This window comes from Oncorhynchus clarkii, chromosome 5, assembly GCF_045791955.1.
Source record: "Oncorhynchus clarkii lewisi isolate Uvic-CL-2024 chromosome 5, UVic_Ocla_1.0, whole genome shotgun sequence".
In the NCBI taxonomy this organism is placed as follows: Eukaryota; Metazoa; Chordata; class Actinopteri; order Salmoniformes; family Salmonidae; genus Oncorhynchus; species Oncorhynchus clarkii.
The window spans coordinates 79,199,174-79,221,673 of NC_092151.1; the positions used below are offsets into that span (position 1 = coordinate 79,199,174).

Below are 22,500 nucleotides of genomic sequence, written 5' to 3' on the forward strand. Positions count from 1 at the left end.
TTTAGACAACAACCACACTGTCCCTGACCCAATCACCCTACCCATATTTAGACAACAACCACACTGTCCCTTACCCTATCACCCTACCCATATTTAGACAACAACCACACTGTCCCTGACTCCATCACCCTACCCATATTTAGACAACAACCACACTGTCCCTTACCCTATCACCCTACCCATATTTAGACAACAACCACACTGTCCCTGACTCCATCACCACCTACCTATATCTAGACAACAACCACACTGTCCCTTACCCCATCACCCCCTACCCATATCTAGACAACAACCACACTGTCCCTGACCCCATCACCCTACCCATATTTAGACAACAACCACACTGTCCCTTACCCTATCACCCTACCCATATTTAGACAACAACCACACTGTCCCTGACTCCATCACCACCTACCTATATCTAGACAACAACCAGACTGTCCCTTACCCCATCACCCCCTACCTATATTTAGACAAGAACCACACTGTCCCTTACCCCATCACCCTACCCATATTTAGACAACAACCACACTGTCCCTGACCCCATCACCACCTACCTATATCTAGACAACAACCACACTGTCCCTTACCCCATCACCACCTACCCATATTTAGACAACAACAACACTGTCCCTGACCCCATCACCACCTACCTATATCTAGACAACAACCAGACTGTCCCTTACCCTATCACCCCTTACCTATATTTAGACAACAACCACACTGTCCCTTACCCCATCACCCTACCCATATTTAGACAACAACCAGACTGTCCCTTACCCCATCACCCCCTACCTATATTTAGACAACAACCAGACTGTCCCTTACCCTATCACCCCCTACCTATATTTAGACAACAACCACACTGTCCCTTACCCCATCACCCTACCCATATTTAGACAACAACCAGACTTTCCCTGACCCCATCACCACCTACCCATATTTAGACAACAACCACACTGTCCCTTACCCCATCACCCCCTACCTATATCTAGACAACAACCACACTGTCCCTGACCCCATCACCACCTACCTATATCTAGACAACAACCAGACTGTCCCTTACCCTATCACCCCTTACCTATATTTAGACAACAACCACACTGTCCCTGACCCCATCACCCTACCCATATTTAGACAACAACCACACTGTCCCTTACCCTATCACCCTACCCATATTTAGACAACAACCACACTGTCCCTGACTCCATCACCCTACCCATATTTAGACAACAACCACACTGTCCCTTACCCTATCACCCTACCCATATTTAGACAACAACCACACTGTCCCTGACTCCATCACCACCTACCTATATCTAGACAACAACCACACTGTCCCTTACCCCATCACCCCCTACCCATATCTAGACAACAACCACACTGTCCCTGACCCCATCACCCTACCCATATTTAGACAACAACCACACTGTCCCTTACCCTATCACCCTACCCATATTTAGACAACAACCACACTGTCCCTGACTCCATCACCACCTACCTATATCTAGACAACAACCAGACTGTCCCTTACCCCATCACCCCCTACCTATATTTAGACAAGAACCACACTGTCCCTTACCCCATCACCCTACCCATATTTAGACAACAACCACACTGTCCCTGACCCCATCACCACCTACCCATATTTAGACAACAACCACACTGTCCCTGACCCCATCACCACCTACCTATATCTAGACAACAACCAGACTGTCCCTTACCCTATCACCCCTTACCTATATTTAGACAACAACCACACTGTCCCTTACCCCATCACCCTACCCATATTTAGACAACAACCACACTGTCCCTTACCCCATCACCCCCTACCTATATTTAGACAACAACCAGACTGTCCCTTACCCTATCACCCCCTACCTATATTTAGACAACAACCACACTGTCCCTTACCCCATCACCCTGCCCATATTTAGACAACAACCAGACTTTCCCTGACCCCATCACCCCCTACCTATATCTAGACAACAACCACACTGTCCCTTACCCCATCACCACCTACCCATATCTAGACAACAACCACACTGTCCCTTACCCCATCACCCTACCCATATTTAGACAACAACCACACTGTCCCTGACCCCATCACCACCTACCCATATTTAGACAACAACCACACTGTCCCTTACCCCATCACCATATCCATATCTAGACAACAACCACACTGTCCCTGACCCCATCACCACCTACCCATATTTAGACAACAACCACACTGTCCCTTACCCCATCACCCCCTACCTATATCTAGACAACAACCACACTGTCCCTGACCCCATCACCACCTACCCATATTTAGACAAGAACCACACTGTCCCTTACCCCATCACCACCTACCTATATCTAGACAACAACCACACTGTCCCTTACCCCATCACCCTACCCATATTTAGACAACAACCACACTGTCCCTTACCCCATCACCACCTACCTATATCTAGACAACAACCACACTGTCCCTTACCCCATCACCACCTACCTATATCTAGACAACAACCACACTGTCCCTTACCCCATCACCACCTACCCATATCTAGACAACAACCACACTGTCCCTTACCCCATCACCCTACCCATATTTAGACAACAACCACACTGTCCCTGACCCCATCACCCTACCCATATTTAGACAACAACCACACTGTCCCTGACCCCATCAACACCTACCTATATTTAGACAACAACCACACTGTCCCTTACCCCATCACCCTACCCATATTTAGACAACAACCACACTGTCCCTGACCCCATCACCACCTACCCATATCTAGACAACAACCACACTGTCCCTGACCCCATCAACACCTACCTATATTTAGACAACAACCACACTGTCCCTTACCCCATCACCCCCTACCTATATTTAGACAACAACCACACTGTCCCTTACCCCATCACCACCTACCCATATTTAGACAACAACCACACTGTCCCTTACCCCATCACCCCCTACCCATATTTAGACAACAACCACACTGTCCCTGACCCCATCACCACCTACCTATATCTAGACAAGAACCACACTGTCCCTTACCCCATCACCACCTACCCATATTTAGACAAGAACCACACTGTCCCTTACCCCATCACCCCCTACCTATATTTAGACAAGAACCACACTGTCCCTTACCCCATCACCCTACCCATATTTAGACAACAACCACACTGTCCCTTACCCCATCACCACCTACCCATATCTAGACAACAACCACACTGTCCCTTACCCCATCACCCTAACCATATTTAGACAACAACCACACTGTCCCTTACCCCATCACCCTACCCATATTTAGACAACAACCACACTGTCCCTTACCCCATCACCCCCTACCTATATTTAGACAACAACCACACTGTCCCTGACCCCATCACCACCTACCTATATCTAGACAACAACCACACTGTCCCTGACCCCATCACCACCTACCTATATCTAGACAACAACCACACTGTCCCTTACCCCATCACCCCCTACCCATATCTAGACAACAACCACACTGTCCCTGACCCCATCACCCTACCCATATTTAGACAACAACCACACTGTCCCTTACCCTATCACCCTACCCATATTTAGACAACAACCACACTGTCCCTGACTCCATCACCACCTACCTATATCTAGACAACAACCAGACTGTCCCTTACCCCATCACCCCCTACCTATATTTAGACAAGAACCACACTGTCCCTTACCCCATCACCCTACCCATATTTAGACAACAACCACACTGTCCCTGACCCCATCACCACCTACCTATATCTAGACAACAACCACACTGTCCCTTACCCCATCACCACCTACCCATATTTAGACAACAACAACACTGTCCCTGACCCCATCACCACCTACCTATATCTAGACAACAACCAGACTGTCCCTTACCCTATCACCCCTTACCTATATTTAGACAACAACCACACTGTCCCTTACCCCATCACCCTACCCATATTTAGACAACAACCAGACTGTCCCTTACCCCATCACCCCCTACCTATATTTAGACAACAACCAGACTGTCCCTTACCCTATCACCCCCTACCTATATTTAGACAACAACCACACTGTCCCTTACCCCATCACCCTACCCATATTTAGACAACAACCAGACTTTCCCTGACCCCATCACCACCTACCCATATTTAGACAACAACCACACTGTCCCTTACCCCATCACCCCCTACCTATATCTAGACAACAACCACACTGTCCCTGACCCCATCACCACCTACCTATATCTAGACAACAACCAGACTGTCCCTTACCCTATCACCCCTTACCTATATTTAGACAACAACCACACTGTCCCTGACCCCATCACCCTACCCATATTTAGACAACAACCACACTGTCCCTTACCCTATCACCCTACCCATATTTAGACAACAACCACACTGTCCCTGACTCCATCACCCTACCCATATTTAGACAACAACCACACTGTCCCTTACCCTATCACCCTACCCATATTTAGACAACAACCACACTGTCCCTGACTCCATCACCACCTACCTATATCTAGACAACAACCACACTGTCCCTTACCCCATCACCCCCTACCCATATCTAGACAACAACCACACTGTCCCTGACCCCATCACCCTACCCATATTTAGACAACAACCACACTGTCCCTTACCCTATCACCCTACCCATATTTAGACAACAACCACACTGTCCCTGACTCCATCACCACCTACCTATATCTAGACAACAACCAGACTGTCCCTTACCCCATCACCCCCTACCTATATTTAGACAAGAACCACACTGTCCCTTACCCCATCACCCTACCCATATTTAGACAACAACCACACTGTCCCTGACCCCATCACCACCTACCTATATCTAGACAACAACCACACTGTCCCTTACCCCATCACCACCTACCCATATTTAGACAACAACCACACTGTCCCTGACCCCATCACCACCTACCTATATCTAGACAACAACCAGACTGTCCCTTACCCTATCACCCCTTACCTATATTTAGACAACAACCACACTGTCCCTTACCCCATCACCCTACCCATATTTAGACAACAACCACACTGTCCCTTACCCCATCACCCCCTACCTATATTTAGACAACAACCAGACTGTCCCTTACCCTATCACCCCCTACCTATATTTAGACAACAACCACACTGTCCCTTACCCCATCACCCTGCCCATATTTAGACAACAACCAGACTTTCCCTGACCCCATCACCCCCTACCTATATCTAGACAACAACCACACTGTCCCTTACCCCATCACCACCTACCCATATCTAGACAACAACCACACTGTCCCTTACCCCATCACCCTACCCATATTTAGACAACAACCACACTGTCCCTGACCCCATCACCACCTACCCATATTTAGACAACAACCACACTGTCCCTTACCCCATCACCATATCCATATCTAGACAACAACCACACTGTCCCTGACCCCATCACCACCTACCCATATTTAGACAACAACCACACTGTCCCTTACCCCATCACCCCCTACCTATATCTAGACAACAACCACACTGTCCCTGACCCCATCACCACCTACCCATATTTAGACAAGAACCACACTGTCCCTTACCCCATCACCACCTACCTATATCTAGACAACAACCACACTGTCCCTTACCCCATCACCCTACCCATATTTAGACAACAACCACACTGTCCCTTACCCCATCACCACCTACCTATATCTAGACAACAACCACACTGTCCCTTACCCCATCACCACCTACCTATATCTAGACAACAACCACACTGTCCCTTACCCCATCACCACCTACCCATATCTAGACAACAACCACACTGTCCCTTACCCCATCACCCTACCCATATTTAGACAACAACCACACTGTCCCTGACCCCATCACCCTACCCATATTTAGACAACAACCACACTGTCCCTGACCCCATCAACACCTACCTATATTTAGACAACAACCACACTGTCCCTTACCCCATCACCCTACCCATATTTAGACAACAACCACACTGTCCCTGACCCCATCACCACCTACCCATATCTAGACAACAACCACACTGTCCCTGACCCCATCAACACCTACCTATATTTAGACAACAACCACACTGTCCCTTACCCCATCACCCCCTACCTATATTTAGACAACAACCACACTGTCCCTTACCCCATCACCACCTACCCATATTTAGACAACAACCACACTGTCCCTTACCCCATCACCCCCTACCCATATTTAGACAACAACCACACTGTCCCTGACCCCATCACCACCTACCTATATCTAGACAAGAACCACACTGTCCCTTACCCCATCACCACCTACCCATATTTAGACAAGAACCACACTGTCCCTTACCCCATCACCCCCTACCTATATTTAGACAAGAACCACACTGTCCCTTACCCCATCACCCTACCCATATTTAGACAACAACCACACTGTCCCTTACCCCATCACCACCTACCCATATCTAGACAACAACCACACTGTCCCTTACCCCATCACCCTAACCATATTTAGACAACAACCACACTGTCCCTTACCCCATCACCCTACCCATATTTAGACAACAACCACACTGTCCCTTACCCCATCACCCCCTACCTATATTTAGACAACAACCACACTGTCCCTGACCCCATCACCACCTACCTATATCTAGACAACAACCACACTGTCCCTGACCCCATCACCACCTACCCATATCTAGACAACAACCACACTGTCCCTGACCCCTTCTCCATCTTTTGGGCAGCTCTCGCATTATCTTTCCTCAGTTTCTCTTTTTCTCTCTCACCCTTCATCTCTCAATTCTCTCACTCTCTCTCTCTATCACAGCATTGTTACAGCAGTATGTTCTATCTTTCCCCCCCCCACACGCACACACACACATACACTTTTACGTGGCGCTGCTGCGTTGCTTAACCCAGGGTGGCGTTTTGGTTGGCTGGCCCACTCTCTGTTTACCCAGAACCCCCACCCGGTTCCTGTTACGACCCCGGCCATCGCACTGCGCGGGTTTTGGACTCCCCCTCTTTCACTACTCAGGAGAGGTGTGTGTGTGTGTGTATGTGTGTGTGTGTGTGTGTGTGTCTAGGGGCAGGCGGGGGTTTGTGTGTGGCAGTACTGGTCATGACTCCAATCCCTCACGGCACATTTCCTTTATAAACTCATAAAATCCCAGGGAATTCAACAGGAAAAGGGGGAGTCTGATCTGAAGAAATGTGTGAAATAACAAAGGATATGAGAGAGAAGAAGAGAAGGCAGACAGAGGTCCGATAGTATTCTTAGTCATTATAGACTTGCAATGTCTATAATGTGCGGTGCAAAGCTGTGTTTCTGTATGTGTTTGTCCGTGTGTGGATGTGTTTGATATTAAAATGCCATTCATTACCTGCCTGCTGCCCTCCCTCTCCCCTCCCACTGGGTCATTAGTCACTAATGGAGCTGGGAGCTGATGATGTCATACGATTCTGTAGAAATGACATCACCGCCTCCTCCACCTCCACCCCCACATACAGGAAACACTTGTCCCAGCGTGCCACACGTGGCCTAGCGGAGGGTGTGTGTGCATTTGTGTGTGTCAATGAGTGTGAGTGTGTGTGTGAGGCTGACTGGCCCTGTCTGAGGGAGTTTTCCGGAATGACCCGGAACATTGAGTCCCATTGCTCCTGGCCTTTATCTGTCTAACTGGGCACCAGTCACACCACTGTTCTGGTCTGGTGTGGTGGCTGCTGGGAAAGGGCTGGACTGAAAGGATGACCTGACCACACACTCTCTTTCTCACCGCTGTCTCCAAGGTTTCCTTCTATCCTTCTTTCTTTCCTGTCGTTCTGATGAGGTTGCCACAGTTAACAAATAGCATCTCGCTCTCTCTCGCTCGCTCTCTCGCTCGCTCTCTCGCTCTCTCCATCTGTTCCTCCTTCGTTCCTTTTTGTCGTTGTGGTGAACAAAAAGCTCTGTCTGTTCCCAGGTCAGCTCCTAGCTAGGATGATGAGTTAATCCCAGTTGGAATTTATCTTCAGGATTTTCTTACCTCGTCTCTTAAACACCCGTCTGTTCCACCAATAAACATAGGATTCTTATTTTTCTGTTGTAGAAAGGTTCTGGAATCAGAACTCAGGACAGTTGAGAAAGGAAAATAACTTTTGGGCTAATCCAGCATGAACCAAAGCAAACAATGTATCAGGCCGTATCTACCGGCCTGGACGGTTCACACTGCGACTAGGTGGTTATAGCTCTAGAATGGTTCGCTTAGCCAGTTAGCCATAACAAACACAGACCCCCTGCTGATACGGTGTGGGGATTAGCATGCCGCACAAACAGTAAATGGACTCCATATTGGCCCTGTAATAAGATACACAGCAGCTTTACTGAGTAGCTCACACAGCGTAGATTAGGACCCTACAGGATCACTGACCAGAACTGAATTGCCTCATCTGTCAATAATCTCTCTGTAGGTTTCATTTGATGTCTGTCTGATGGGCTTTATACTAGTATAGGCTCTCAGGTATCAAGCCCTCGGCACACCTGCTGATTTAAATGTGCATGTTTGCAGTACAAAAGGTTGTATCAGAGTTCTGACCTCAGGCTTGAGGTCACTTCCCTCTGCTGTACTGTACTCTCGCTGTATGATAGTGGTGAGCGATTAGTGATATTCTAGGTCGTTTCGGTTCAATTATTTAAAAATAATCACGATTTCCGTTTCAACTATTTTATTTCAACATTAATTGCATTAACAATTAATGACATTTGCATGATTTTGGAGATTTTTTATGGAAATTTCAAAGCCCAAAATTGTGAACATTCAATTGAAAATATTCCATTGCCTCTGCCAGGTCCACGTTGGGTGGACATCAATAGAAGAACTATGAAAAGCAGTAGCAGCCAGCCACACAACGTTCTCTCTGTGCTCTCAATACTGACCTGTCTTCAATCCTCCTATTTAGCCAGGCTAGCCTGCCGAAGTGTGCTGCAGAGCTCTCTGACAATCATTTACTAGTTCTTCAAAGTAGATAAGGCATACTTTCACAAACGGTCTCTATGCCTCCATCAACATGATGTTGTGTACATTCCTCTCATCCAGTCTACAGTATAGATTACAGAATAATATACTGCCATGTTTAGGGGGGAAATTCAATTTGGGAAGTCAATGGTGGTCCTACAACACATACATACAGCCACTATCCCAATACACGCCCAGCCTGCTTCCCTTTCATCTATCTTCTTTTAGTCCGTATTTCACGTAAGGATCATATTGTAGAGATGTAATGGGATATATTTGGTGGTATTAAAGATGTCATTTTGTAAAGGTTATCTTTTGGAGGTGTTCATTCAAGAGGTTTTGTTGAGTGTATTCTTCCATCCTGCACCCTCACAGAGCTTAGCTTAGCCCTGCTCAGCGTGACTGAGCTGTTTCATTCTCTCGTTCCATCTTTTCTGTTGAGAGAGGGCTGATAAAAGGAAGCCTAAACATGAGGTGAACTGTGGCCAGGTGAAGAGGAGAGAGACACCCCAGACGACAGGTGTTGAAAAGACTCTCTCCTTCCTCTCCCTCTTCCCCCTCTCCCCGTCCACCCTCACTTCTCACTTGACCCAATGACTTTATCTCTCATCCCACCTCGAAGGCAGGGAAAGCGGGGCTGTGATGTCACTAGTCTCGCTCTCAGGTACATCTTCACTCATCACCACACCTGTGTTTATGTTGCCGGGCGGCTACGGTGACTAAGCATCTGGATGACTGAGGTGATGCTTTTAGCTGTACTAATGACACTCTGAGGTTACGAAACCTCTCACCCACCTTTCCCACCACCTCATCACTTCGGGTTTTTTCTGTGTTGATTGGTGTTGGATAATAGTTGAGGGGTGATGGGGTGTTTGGCCAGAAAGAATCGGACGTGATTGGCCAGAAAGAATCAGACGTTTTGAAGAGGAAAAACGCTTAAGCTCTCTTGTTTTATGTTTTGTCTGTTGGTCAAACACATTGGTTAATCTCTCTGTTCTGTCAAGTGTGTTCTGTCATGCGAGAAACATGCCTCACTCACTCACTCACTCACTCACCAAACCTCCACAAATCTGCTCTCTCACTCAATCTCATTGGATAGCAAATGAGAAGATTTAGGGAGTAGCTGACTCGCTCTCTTTCTCTCTCCGTCTCCAATATCCTTCATTGTTCACTCCCTTCCTTCCTTCCTGTTGAGTTGATTCTCTCAGGTGTGAACAAACACTGCGTTGGTGGAGAGAAAGAGAGGTTGACTTATTTTGGATGAAATGCAACTATTTTCTCCATTTTATATGTGGATCCATCAGGACCTAAGTTGTGCAATGATGGCAGATGACTGCTGACAGTTCATTGGCCCTGTGTGTGTGTTCATGTGTGCGTACTGTACGTGCATGCCTGATGACCATCCAAGCAAGCAATGTTCAAAACCCTCAGCCAAACTGGGAAATTAGTCAGCTGCTCCAGTCATAATTCAGTATTGATATTGAGAAAATAAATATTGACCTAAAAATGTTGATAATTTATTCCCTGTTTTAGCTGTGTATGTAGTCGTACTGAGGTTAGTTAGGGGTAATAGAGGGTCGGCCCAAATCCCTACCTGTGCGGGGATGGGTGGGGGAATAGTAATGCTGGGGGAGGGCTTTCACATGGAATCTTTCACTAAGCCACTCACCCCCTGGGCCCTTGCTCCCTGACAGTAAAGGATTATGGGATTTGCAGTTCTGAAGGAATTCCAGAACAGGTGCGTTCTGGAACCCCTCTGTTAATGAAACTCAGATGTTTCCATGACAACTCAGCAGCATTCAATTGAAACTTGAAAGCAGTGGTTACTTTCAAATCTTTTTTTTGTCCGTATTAATGCCAGTATTAATACTATTATTAATAGTATTATTAATAATATTAAATAGTATTCAAATTACAGAAAAGGTTAGTTCAAACAGGGTTTTTTAAAACTTTATTTTTACCTTTATTTAACTAGGCAAGTCCGTGAAGAACAAATTCTTATTTTCAATGACGGCCTAGGAACACTGGGTTAACTGCCTTGTTCAGTGGCAGAACAACATTTTTTACCTTGTCAGCTCGGGGATTCCTTTCGGTTGCTCTAACCACTAGGCTCCCTGCCGCCCCACCCCCCAGATTTAAGGACAGGTAGCAGCCATGTCACATACCTGGAATGAATTAGATGTTGTGAGCTTTGCAATGACCAGTGTTTGTGTGAGTAAGAGTAAGCTTATCGACAAAGAAACTGCCTAGCTGTCCAGTCTGGTCTGAGCGAACACGGACGGACGGACGGACGGACGGAAAGAAAGAAAAGCAGGCTCCCATGGACGGACTAACTACCCCAGACAGACAGACAGACAGACGGACAGACGGAAAGAAAGAAAGGCAGGCTCCCACGGACGGACTAACTAACCCAACTACCCCAGACAGACAGACAGACGGACAGACAAATGGACGGACAGAGAAAGGCAGGCTCCCACATTACTTTATGGTACTGTGTGTGTGAGTCGGACAGAGACATTTTGAGCTCTGTATGTTTGTAAGGCTGGTCCGTCATGGAGTTTGAAGGCAGACTTCATAACTCATCATCCCTCAGCATTATGGCTCAGAGTTACTATGGTAGAGTGACTGCAGCTCAGAGAGCCTGAATATCCCTACAGTGCCAACTCAAGAAGACTAGTCTCCCTACCAGCCTGATCCTTTCACTCTAGACCCCCCAGGACTAACCCAACTACCCCACAGGACTAACCCAACCACCCCACAGGACTAACCCAACCACCCCACAGGACGAACCCAACCACCCCACAGGACGAACCCAACCACCCCACAGAACGAACCCAACTACCCCACCCAGGACTAACCCAACCACCCCACAGGACTAACCCAACCACCCCACAGGACTAACCCAACCACCCCACAGGACTAACCCAACCACCCCACCCAGGACTAACCCAACCACCCCACAGGACTAACCCAACCACCCCACAGGACTAACCCAACCACCCCACCCAGGACTAACCCAACCACCCCACAGGACTAACCCGACTACCCCACCCAGGACTAACCCAACTACCCCACCCAGGACTAGCCCAACCACCCCACAGGACTAACCCAACTACCCCACCTAGGACTAACCCAACTACCCCACCCAGGACTAACCCAACTACCCCACCCAGGACTAACCCAACCACCCCACCCAGGACTACTAACCCAACCACCCCACCCAGGACTACTAACCCAACCACCCCACCCAGGACTACTAACCCAAATACCCCATCCAGGACTACTAACCCAACTACCCCACCCAGGAATAACCCAACCACCCCACCCAGGACTACTAACCCAACCACCCCACCCAGGACTACTAACCCAACCACCCCACCCAGGACTACTAACCCAACCACCCCACCCAGGACTACTAACCCAACCACCCCACCCAGGACTAACCCAACTACCCCACCCAGGACTAACCCAACCACCCCACCCAGGACTAACCCAACCACCCCACCTAGGACTAACCCAACCACCCCACCTAGGACTAACCCAACCACCCCACCCAGGACTAACCCAACCACCCCACAGGACTAACCCAACCACCCCACCCAGGACTAACCCAACCACCCCACCCAGGACTAACCCAACCACCCCACCCAGGACTAACCCAACTACCTCACCCAGGACTAACCCAACAACCCCACCCAGGACTAACCCAACAACCCCACCCAGGACTAACCCAACTACCCCACCCAGGACTAACCCAACCACCCCACCCAGGACTAACCCAACCACCCCACCCAGGACTAACCCAACTACCTCACCCAGGACTAACCCAACCACCCCACCCAGGACTAACCCAACAACCCCACCCAGGACTAACCCAACTACCTCACCCAGGACTAACCCAACTACCCCACCCAGGACTAACCCAACAACCCCACCCAGGACTAACCCAACAACCCCACCCAGGACTAACCCAACCACCTCACCCAGGACTAACCCAACTACCCCACCCAGGACTAACCCAACCACCTCACCCAGGACTAACCCAACAACCCCACCCAGGACTAACCCAACCACCCCACCCAGGACTAACCCAACCACCCCACCCAGGACTAACCCAACCACCCCACCCAGGACTAACCCAACTACCTCACCCAGGACTAACCCAACTACCCCACCCAGGACTAACCCAACTACCTCACCCAGGACTAACCCAACTACCTCACCCAGGACTAACCCAACTACCTCACCCAGGACTAACCCAACAACCCCACCCAGGACTAACCCAACAACCCCACCCAGGACTAACCCAACTACCTCACCCAGGACTAACCCAACTAGACTAGACTGGCCTGGGGTGTAGTGGGATTGGGTGGGGTGGAGTGAGATGGGGTAGTGTGGGATGCGAGCATATTCCTTAAGACTCAGCCCTCCACCCCTCCATACCTTCATCCCCCAGTCCCAGCTGTGACAATGTAGCCCGTGTCTTAGGTTTTTCCTGTCCCTTCTCTCGCCAAGGAAACAAAATGAAATGGGAAGAAGAAAAAAAGGAGAGGGAGAGAGAGATACTGGCATAGGTTTTACTGTCTGCTCAGTTTTCACGGCTGATGGTTTTATTGGAGGGCGAGGTTAAACGGCCACCGCCGCCCCATGCACACGCACACACACACACCAACCCGACCGTCCTGTGATGCTGCTCCCAGTAAAGGAACACACATGAACATTAGGGTCAGTAACAGAGTAGACTTTGTCTTACTCAGCAGGTCATTAGGGTCAGTAACAGAGCAGACTTTGTCTTCGCTACCACCACAGTACATAGCTACCAGCACAGTTATCAGTCCGGGTTCTAGTTATACTGCTACCACCACAGTTATCAGTCAGGGTTCTAGTTACACTGCTACCACCACAGTTAACAGTCAGGGTTCTAGTTACACTGCTACCACCACAGTTATCAGTCAGGGTTTTAGTTACACTGCTACCAGCACAGTTATCAGTCCGGGTTCTAGTTATACTGCTACCACCACAGTTATCAGTCAGGGTTCTAGTTACACTGCTACCACCACAGTTATCAGTCAGGGTTTTAGTTACACTGCTACAACCACAGTTATCAGTGAGGGTTCTAGTTACACTGCTACCAGCACAGTTATCAGTGAGGGTTCTAGTTACACTGCTACCACCACAGTTAACAGTCAGGGTTCTAAGTTACACTGCTACCACCACAGTTATCGGTCAGGGTTCTAGTTACACTGTTACCAGCACAGTTATCAGTCAGGGTTCTAAGTTACACTGCTACCACCACAGTTATCAGTCAGGGTTCAAAGTTACACTGCTACCACCACAGTTATCAGTCAGGGTTCTAGTTACACTGTTACCAGCACAGTTATCAGTCAGGGTTCTAAGTTACACTGCTACCACCACAGTTATCAGTCAGGGTTCAAAGTTACACTGCTACCACCACAGTTATCAGTCAGGGTTCAAAGTTACACTGCTACCACCACAGTTATCAGTCAGGGTTCAAAGTTACACTGCTACCACCACAGTTATCAGTCAGGGTTCTAAGTTACACTGCTACCACCACAGTTATCAGTCAGGGTTGTAGTTATACTGCTACCAGCACAGTTATCAGTCAGGGTTCTAAGTTACACTGCTACCACCACAGTTATCAGTCAGGGTTCTAAGTTACACTGCTACCACCACAGTTATCAGTCAAGGTTCTAGTTACACTGCTACCACCACAGTTATCAGTCAGGGTTGTAGTTACACTGCTACCACCACAGTTAACAGTGAGGGTTCTAGTTACACTGCTACCACCACAGTTAACAGTGAGGGTTCTAGTTACACTGCTACCACCACAGTACATAGCTACCAGCACAGTTATCGGTGAGGGTTCTAGTTACACTGCTACCACCACAGTTATCAGTCAGGGTGCTTAGTTGCACTGCTACCACCACAGTTATCAGTCAGGGTTCTAGTTACACTGCTACCACCACAGTTAACAGTCAGGGTTCTAGTTACACTGCTACCACCACAGTTATCAGTCAGGGTTTTAGTTACACTGCTACCAGCACAGTTATCAGTCAGGGTTCTAAGTTACACTGCTACCACCACAGTTATCAGTCAGGGTTCTAGTTACACTGTTACCAGCACAGTTATCAGTCAGGGTTCTAAGTTACACTGCTACCACCACAGTTATCAGTCAGGGTTCAAAGTTACACTGCTACCACCACAGTTATCAGTCAGGGTTCTAAGTTACACTGCTACCACCACAGTTATCAGTCAGGGTTCTAAGTTACACTGCTACCACCACAGTTATCAGTCAGGGTTGTAGTTATACTGCTACCAGCACAGTTATCAGTCAGGGTTCTAAGTTACACTGCTACCACCACAGTTATCAGTCAAGGTTCTAGTTACACTGCTACCACCACAGTTATCAGTCAGGGTTGTAGTTACACTGCTACCACCACAGTTAACAGTGAGGGTTCTAGTTACACTGCTACCACCACAGTTAACAGTGAGGGTTCTAGTTACACTGCTACCACCACAGTTATCAGTCAGGGTGCTTAGTTACACTGCTACCACCACAGTTATCAGTCAGGGTTCTAGTTACACTGCTACCACCACAGTTAACAGTCAGGGTTCTAGTTACACTGCTACCACCACAGTTATCAGTCAGGGTTTTAGTTACACTGCTACCAGCACAGTTATCAGTCAGGGTTCTAAGTTACACTGCTACCACCACAGTTATCAGTCAGGGTTCTAGTTACACTGTTACCAGCACAGTTATCAGTCAGGGTTTTAGTTACACTGCTACCAGCACAGTTATCAGTCAGGGTTCTAAGTTACACTGCTACCACCACAGTTATCAGTCAGGGTTTTAGTTACACTGCTACCAGCACAGTTGTCAGTCAGGGTTCTAAGTTACACTGCTACCACCACAGTTATCAGTCAGGGTTCTAGTTACACTGTTACCAGCACAGTTATCAGTCAGGGTTCTAAGTTACACTGCTACCACCACATTTATCAGTCAGGGTTCAAAGTTACACTGCTACCACCACAGTTATCAGTCAGGGTTCTAAGTTACACTGCTACCACCACAGTTATCAGTCAGGGTTCTAAGTTACACTGCTACCACCACAGTTATCAGTCAGGGTTGTAGTTATACTGCTACCAGCACAGTTATCAGTCAGGGTTCTAAGTTACACTGCTACCACCACAGTTATCAGTCAGGGTTCTAAGTTACACTGCTACCACCACAGTTATCAGTCAGGGTTCTAGTTACACTGCTACCACCACAGTTATCAGTCAGGGTTGTAGTTACACTGCTACCACCACAGTTAACAGTGAGTGTTCTAGTTACACTGCTACCACCACAGTTAACAGTGAGGGTTCTAGTTACACTGCTACCACCACAGTACATAGCTACCAGCACAGTTATCGGTGAGGGTTCTAGTTACACTGCTACCACCACAGTTATCAGTCAGGGTGCTTAGTTACACTGCTACCACCACAGTTATCAGTCAGGGTTCTAGTTACACTGCTACCACCACAGTTAACAGTCAGGGTTCTAGTTACACTGCTACCACCACAGTTATCAGTCAGGGTTTTAGTTACACTGCTACCAGCACAGTTATCAGTCAGGGTTCTAAGTTACACTGCTACCACCACAGTTATCAGTCAGGGTTCTAGTTACACTGTTACCAGCACAGTTATCAGTCAGGGTTCTAAGTTACACTGCTACCACCACAGTTATCAGTCAGGGTTCAAAGTTACACTGCTACCACCACAGTTATCAGTCAGGGTTCTAAGTTACACTGATACCACCACAGTTATCAGTCAGGGTTCTAAGTTACACTGCTACCACCACAGTTATCAGTCAGGGTTGTAGTTATACTGCTACCAGCACAGTTATCAGTCAGGGTTCTAAGTTACACTGCTAACACCACAGTTATCAGTCAGGGTTCTAAGTTGCACTGCTACCACCACAGTTATCAGTCAGGGTTCTAGTTACACTGCTACCACCACAGTTATCAGCCAGGGTTGTAGTTACACTGCTACCACCACAGTTAACAGTGAGTGTTCTAGTTACACTGCTACCACCACAGTTAACAGTGAGGGTTCTAGTTACACTGCTACCACCACAGTACATAGCTACCAGCACAGTTATCGGTGAGGGTTCTAGTTACACTGCTACCACCACAGTTATCAGTCAGGGTGCTTAGTTACACTGCTACCACCACAGTTATCAGTCAGGGTTCTAGTTACACTGCTACCACCACAGTTAACAGTCAGGGTTCTAGTTACACTGCTACCACCACAGTTAACAGTCAGGGTTTTAGTTACACTGCTACCAGCACAGTTATCAGTCAGGGTTCTAAGTTACACTGCTACCACCACAGTTATCAGTCAGGGTTCTAGTTACACTGTTACCAGCACAGTTATCAGTCAGGGTTCTAAGTTACACTGCTACCACCACAGTTATCAGTCAGGGTTCAAAGTTACACTGCTACCACCACAGTTATCAGTCAGGGTTCTAAGTTACACTGCTACCACCACAGTTATCAGTCAGGGTTCTAAGTTACACTGCTACCACCACAGTTATCAGTCAGGGTTGTAGTTATACTGCTACCAGCACAGTTATCAGTCAGGGTTCTAAGTTACACTGCTACCACCACAGTTATCAGTCAGGGTTCTAAGTTACACTGCTACCACCACAGTTATCAGTCAGGGTTCTAGTTACACTGCTACCACCACAGTTATCAGTCAGGGTTGTAGTTACACTGCTACCACCACAGTTAACAGTGAGTGTTCTAGTTACACTGCTACCACCACAGTTAACAGTGAGGGTTCTAGTTACACTGCTACCACCACAGTACATAGCTACCAGCACAGTTATCGGTGAGGGTTCTAGTTACACTGCTACCACCACAGTTATCAGTCAGGGTGCTTAGTTACACTGCTACCACCACAGTTATCAGTCAGGGTTCTAGTTACACTGCTACCACCACAGTTAACAGTCAGGGTTCTAGTTACACTGCTACCACCACAGTTATCAGTCAGGGTTTTAGTTACACTGCTACCAGCACAGTTATCAGTCAGGGTTCTAAGTTACACTGCTACCACCACAGTTATCAGTCAGGGTTCTAGTTACACTGTTACCAGCACAGTTATCAGTCAGGGTTCTAAGTTACACTGCTACCACCACAGTTATCAGTCAGGGTTCAAAGTTACACTGCTACCACCACAGTTATCAGTCAGGGTTCTAAGTTACACTGCTACCACCACAGTTATCAGTCAGGGTTCTAAGTTACACTGCTACCACCACAGTTATCAGTCAGGGTTGTAGTTATACTGCTACCAGCACAGTTATCAGTCAGGGTTCTAAGTTACACTGCTACCACCACAGTTATCAGTCAGGGTTCTAAGTTACACTGCTACCACCACAGTTATCAGTCAGGGTTCTAGTTACACTGCTACCACCACAGTTATCAGTCAGGGTTGTAGTTACACTGCTACCACCACAGTTAACAGTGAGTGTTCTAGTTACACTGCTACCACCACAGTACATAGCTACCAGCACAGTTATCGGTGAGGGTTCTAGTTACACTGCTACCACCACAGTTATCAGTCAGGGTGCTTAGTTACACTGCTACCACCACAGTTATCAGTCAGGGTTCTAGTTACACTGCTACCACCACAGTTAACAGTCAGGGTTCTAGTTACACTGCTACCACCACAGTTAACAGTCAGGGTTCTAGTTACACTTTAAGTATGGGAAGCGTGTGTGTTTGTGTTAGTGTGTGTGCGTGCGTGTGTGCCAATGGCATCAGAATGATGATAATGGCTTGATAAGCTTATTTTGCTGGTGACCTGGTTTGTAACACACACACACTTTTTCTTATAACAAGTTAAAATGCTAATAAAGCTGAGATTCTACTTACCAGTGTAAGTGACCTGGTAGATAGAGAAAGCATCGAAAGCACCCAGGGCAGAGATGTTACTGCGTGAGTTGAGACAGGATCACTCTGACACAAGGGGGTTTCTAACATTTAGCTTCGCTTCATGACCACAAGCTCTTTTAAAATGAATATGTCAAAGATAGTTATTCACAATGTTGATGGTTCCATCTTGTAGTGAATAATGGACAGCTTTGATGACAGCCTTTGATAGCTTGTATTTCACCCTTAAAACGGATCAAATTTGAAAATGCAGTTTTGTTATTGTGATTTAGCATCATTGTAGTTTTATTATATACAGCAAAGAGTTTTACATCAAATACTGTAAAACAATGCAGTGGTGACATGGCCATGAGCACACAACTCCCGGCCCTCCAAACAACACAAAACACGCTTTAGTCCTCAAAATAAGTCTGTCTAGTGTAACTTTCTAGTCTAGGGTCTGGTTTCCCTCAACCTCTAAAGCTGTTGCTTTTATAATGAAATAATTACTACAAATTTGGTGTGTTTGTGTGTGTGATTGGGTTCATGGGATTGTGCTGTGGCTAACTCCGCCCGCCTGCTCCTTGTCATCGCAACAGAGACACAGTAAAGAGACAAGCCACTAGATAATTATGGTCTGCAGTCCCTAATACACAGCAACATGCGACTTAACTTTATAGATCCAAGTGGCCTAGAACTCCGTATCTGGGTGTCTATGAATGAGAACAGATAGGCTGTGGAGTACTGTGTTGTGTAAGCCCAAACTGGTGTATTTCAACCAGATGGTTTTTTACCCCTTGTAAATCAGCTTTCTTGTAACCTAAATGAATAATCGCCAACAGTAAGACTGACATTAAACAGCCATGTCCCAGTGTAAAAGTAGCTAGTATAAAAACAACTCATATTTTTCTGTCACACAAATGTAGCCTAAAGTAACAGAATTGCAAATAATTTGTTTGAATCTTCTATTTGTTGATCATAGAATAGTCAATGTCTTCATGTTCTGATGTCCACCTATCTGAGGGTTTGCTGTGCCCATAAATTGCTTGTGTGAGTCAGATTGAATGTTTAGACTAAAACTATTTTGTCTGTTTTAATCAAGGAGAACATGTTGGGAGTTGGATAATTAAATAAAGCCTATAAAGCTTTTGTGTTGGGTATCCTCCTCATTATTACACAGACTAAATTCAACAAGACTAATATAACGTTTACTATCAAGGCTGCCATAATCCTCAAGCTTTAATAAATTGTTTATTTAAAAACCGTCACATTATTATACACGTCATTATAATATTCAGTGTTGCTATCACTCTATATCATTCAGTGTTTTCCTTGGATAAACGTGTGCAGGTAGTTTCACCATAGTTAGAGGCTGCAATGTTCAGCCAAACACCCAAAACCCTCCCTCCATATCTCACACACGCAGAGCACACGCAGAGCACACGCAGAGCACACGCACAGAGCACAGAGCACACGCACAGAGCACACGCACAGAGCACACGCACAGAGCACACGCACAGAGCACACGCACAGAGCACACACAGAGCACACACAGAGCACACACAGAGAAATCAATTAGAAGATCATTTGTTTTGCAGCTGATACAATCTCCATGTGTGTCTGGTCCAAGAGAGCAGCAGCAACACCAGGCAGACAGTCAGGCCCGCGCGTTCTGGCAGACTAACCCACTCTGCGGTACTCTTGGACTGGACACTCTACGCTAGCAGAGTCGGGGTGGTCCTCTCCATCTGTGTTTGTGTGTGTGCGTGTGTTAGTGCGTGTGTTAGTGTGTATCTGTGTGTGTGTGTTAGTGTGTGCGTGTGTGTGTCTTAGTGCGTGTGTGTGTGTGTTAGTGTGCGTGTGTGTGTGTTAGTGTGCGTGTGTGTGTGTGTGTGTGTGTGTGTGTGTGTGTGTGTTAGTGCTCCCCTCCATCTGACGGTCCTGTTTTGTTCCATTTTGACCAATGGAACTTCTCTGGTGAAGAACCTCTCTAGTGTTGCTAGACCAACATTGCGTTATAGCCTAGATTTAAATATAGATTTATATATATATATAGAAACATTATTTATATATATAATATATATAGAAACAAACAAACTTCAGGCTACAAACCAAATTTAGGCTATACCGCAATGTTGGACTAGCAACACAAATATCACCAGAGAAGTTCCATTGGTCAAAATGGAACAAAACATTTGAACCTGGGTTCAAATACGATTTAAAAAAAACTTTATATGGGCTTGCCTTATGCAATGGGCCAATAGACTAGTCCCAAAACTGCAAACCTCACCCACTTGACACTCCACGTGGACTGGAGCAAATGATCAAAGTGTTTGAAAGATTAACCTTAAACTAACCTGTACCCCCGCACATTGACTCGGTCCCGGAAACCCCTGTATATAGCCTTGTTATTTTATTGTGTTCATTTTTTTACTTTAGTTTATTTAGTAAATATTTTCTAAACTCTTTCTTGAACTGCATGGTTGGTTAAGGGCTTGTAAGTAAGCATTTCACGGTAAGGTCTACAGCTGTTGTATTCGGAGCATGTGACTAATAACATGTATTTGATTTGGGTATTTGAACCCAGTTCTAGTGGACCCAGGGCCAATGCAGTGATGAGGAAGCAGACGGTCGCGGTGGGGGGGTTAACGGTTGTGTTTCGATTGTCAGGCCATGACCTTGCTAATATTCTCTCCTCTTTCTGGTTTTGTCTCTCTCTCTCCCCCTCCCTCCCAGGAGCGAACTTCGTGACGCGTAAGATCAGTCGTTCTGTGGCGAAGATTCACCTGGGCCAGCTGGAGAGCTTTAGTCTGGGTAACCTGGACTCCAAGAGAGACTGGGGCCACGCCAAGGACTACGTTGAGGTAAGACTGGTGGAGACACTCCTACACAGACACACAAACACACAGCAACAGCATTATGGGGGTAATGTTTTCCAAGATCATTTGAGGCCGAAATATGTGATCTGCATGAAGCCTCTTGTGATAGCCTGCCAAAATATAAAACAGAGAGAGGGAGGGAATGAGAGGAGGGAGAGGGCTGCTTGCTGTGAGGCCACAGACAGCACTCCACTTTCCCACCACTCACCCATGCCCCAAAAACCCCTGAAACAGAGCATCATTGCTCCCCAAATGGCACTGGGCTCAGGCCAGAAGTGTTGCACTCTGTAGAGAATAGGGTATCATTTGGGATGTAGAAATATTGAGGGAATGTCTGCTTGGTGCTGTGAATGATGACAGAAATGCAGTGTTTGTGTTAAGGTAATGGTGCCAGCAGGGAGAGGGGACTGGAGAGATAAAAGGAACAGTAGGCGGGAACCATGTCCATGACCATAACTGGCCGTGTGTGTTGTGAGTGTTAGCGATAGGTTAGTGCAGCATGTGTGTGTGATAGGTAAGTGTTTGTGTGTTTGTCTCTTTCTTTATGAAGAAGTAACGCTTGGCGTGTTGCCATGTCTGACAGCAAGACTCCTCATGGTGGGGCGGTGGTGGGGGGTAACACTGACGAGGACTAGAGAGGGGTATTTTAACTAGAACGTCGCTGTGGGCCTAC

General features: G+C 47.0%; 1 protein-coding gene across 2 annotated transcripts in view; it reads left to right on the top strand.

The window, feature by feature from the left end:
- The window catches only part of LOC139409426 (GDP-mannose 4,6-dehydratase), a 240,687-nt gene that overhangs the window by 74,571 nt on the left and 143,616 nt on the right, over nt 1-22,500 (top strand). For both annotated transcript variants that reach the window (XM_071154571.1, XM_071154570.1), the window contains one exon: nt 21,685-21,812. In XM_071154571.1, the coding sequence (XP_071010672.1) occupies nt 21,685-21,812 (128 nt within the window). The remainder of the gene's footprint in view (nt 1-21,684; nt 21,813-22,500) is intronic.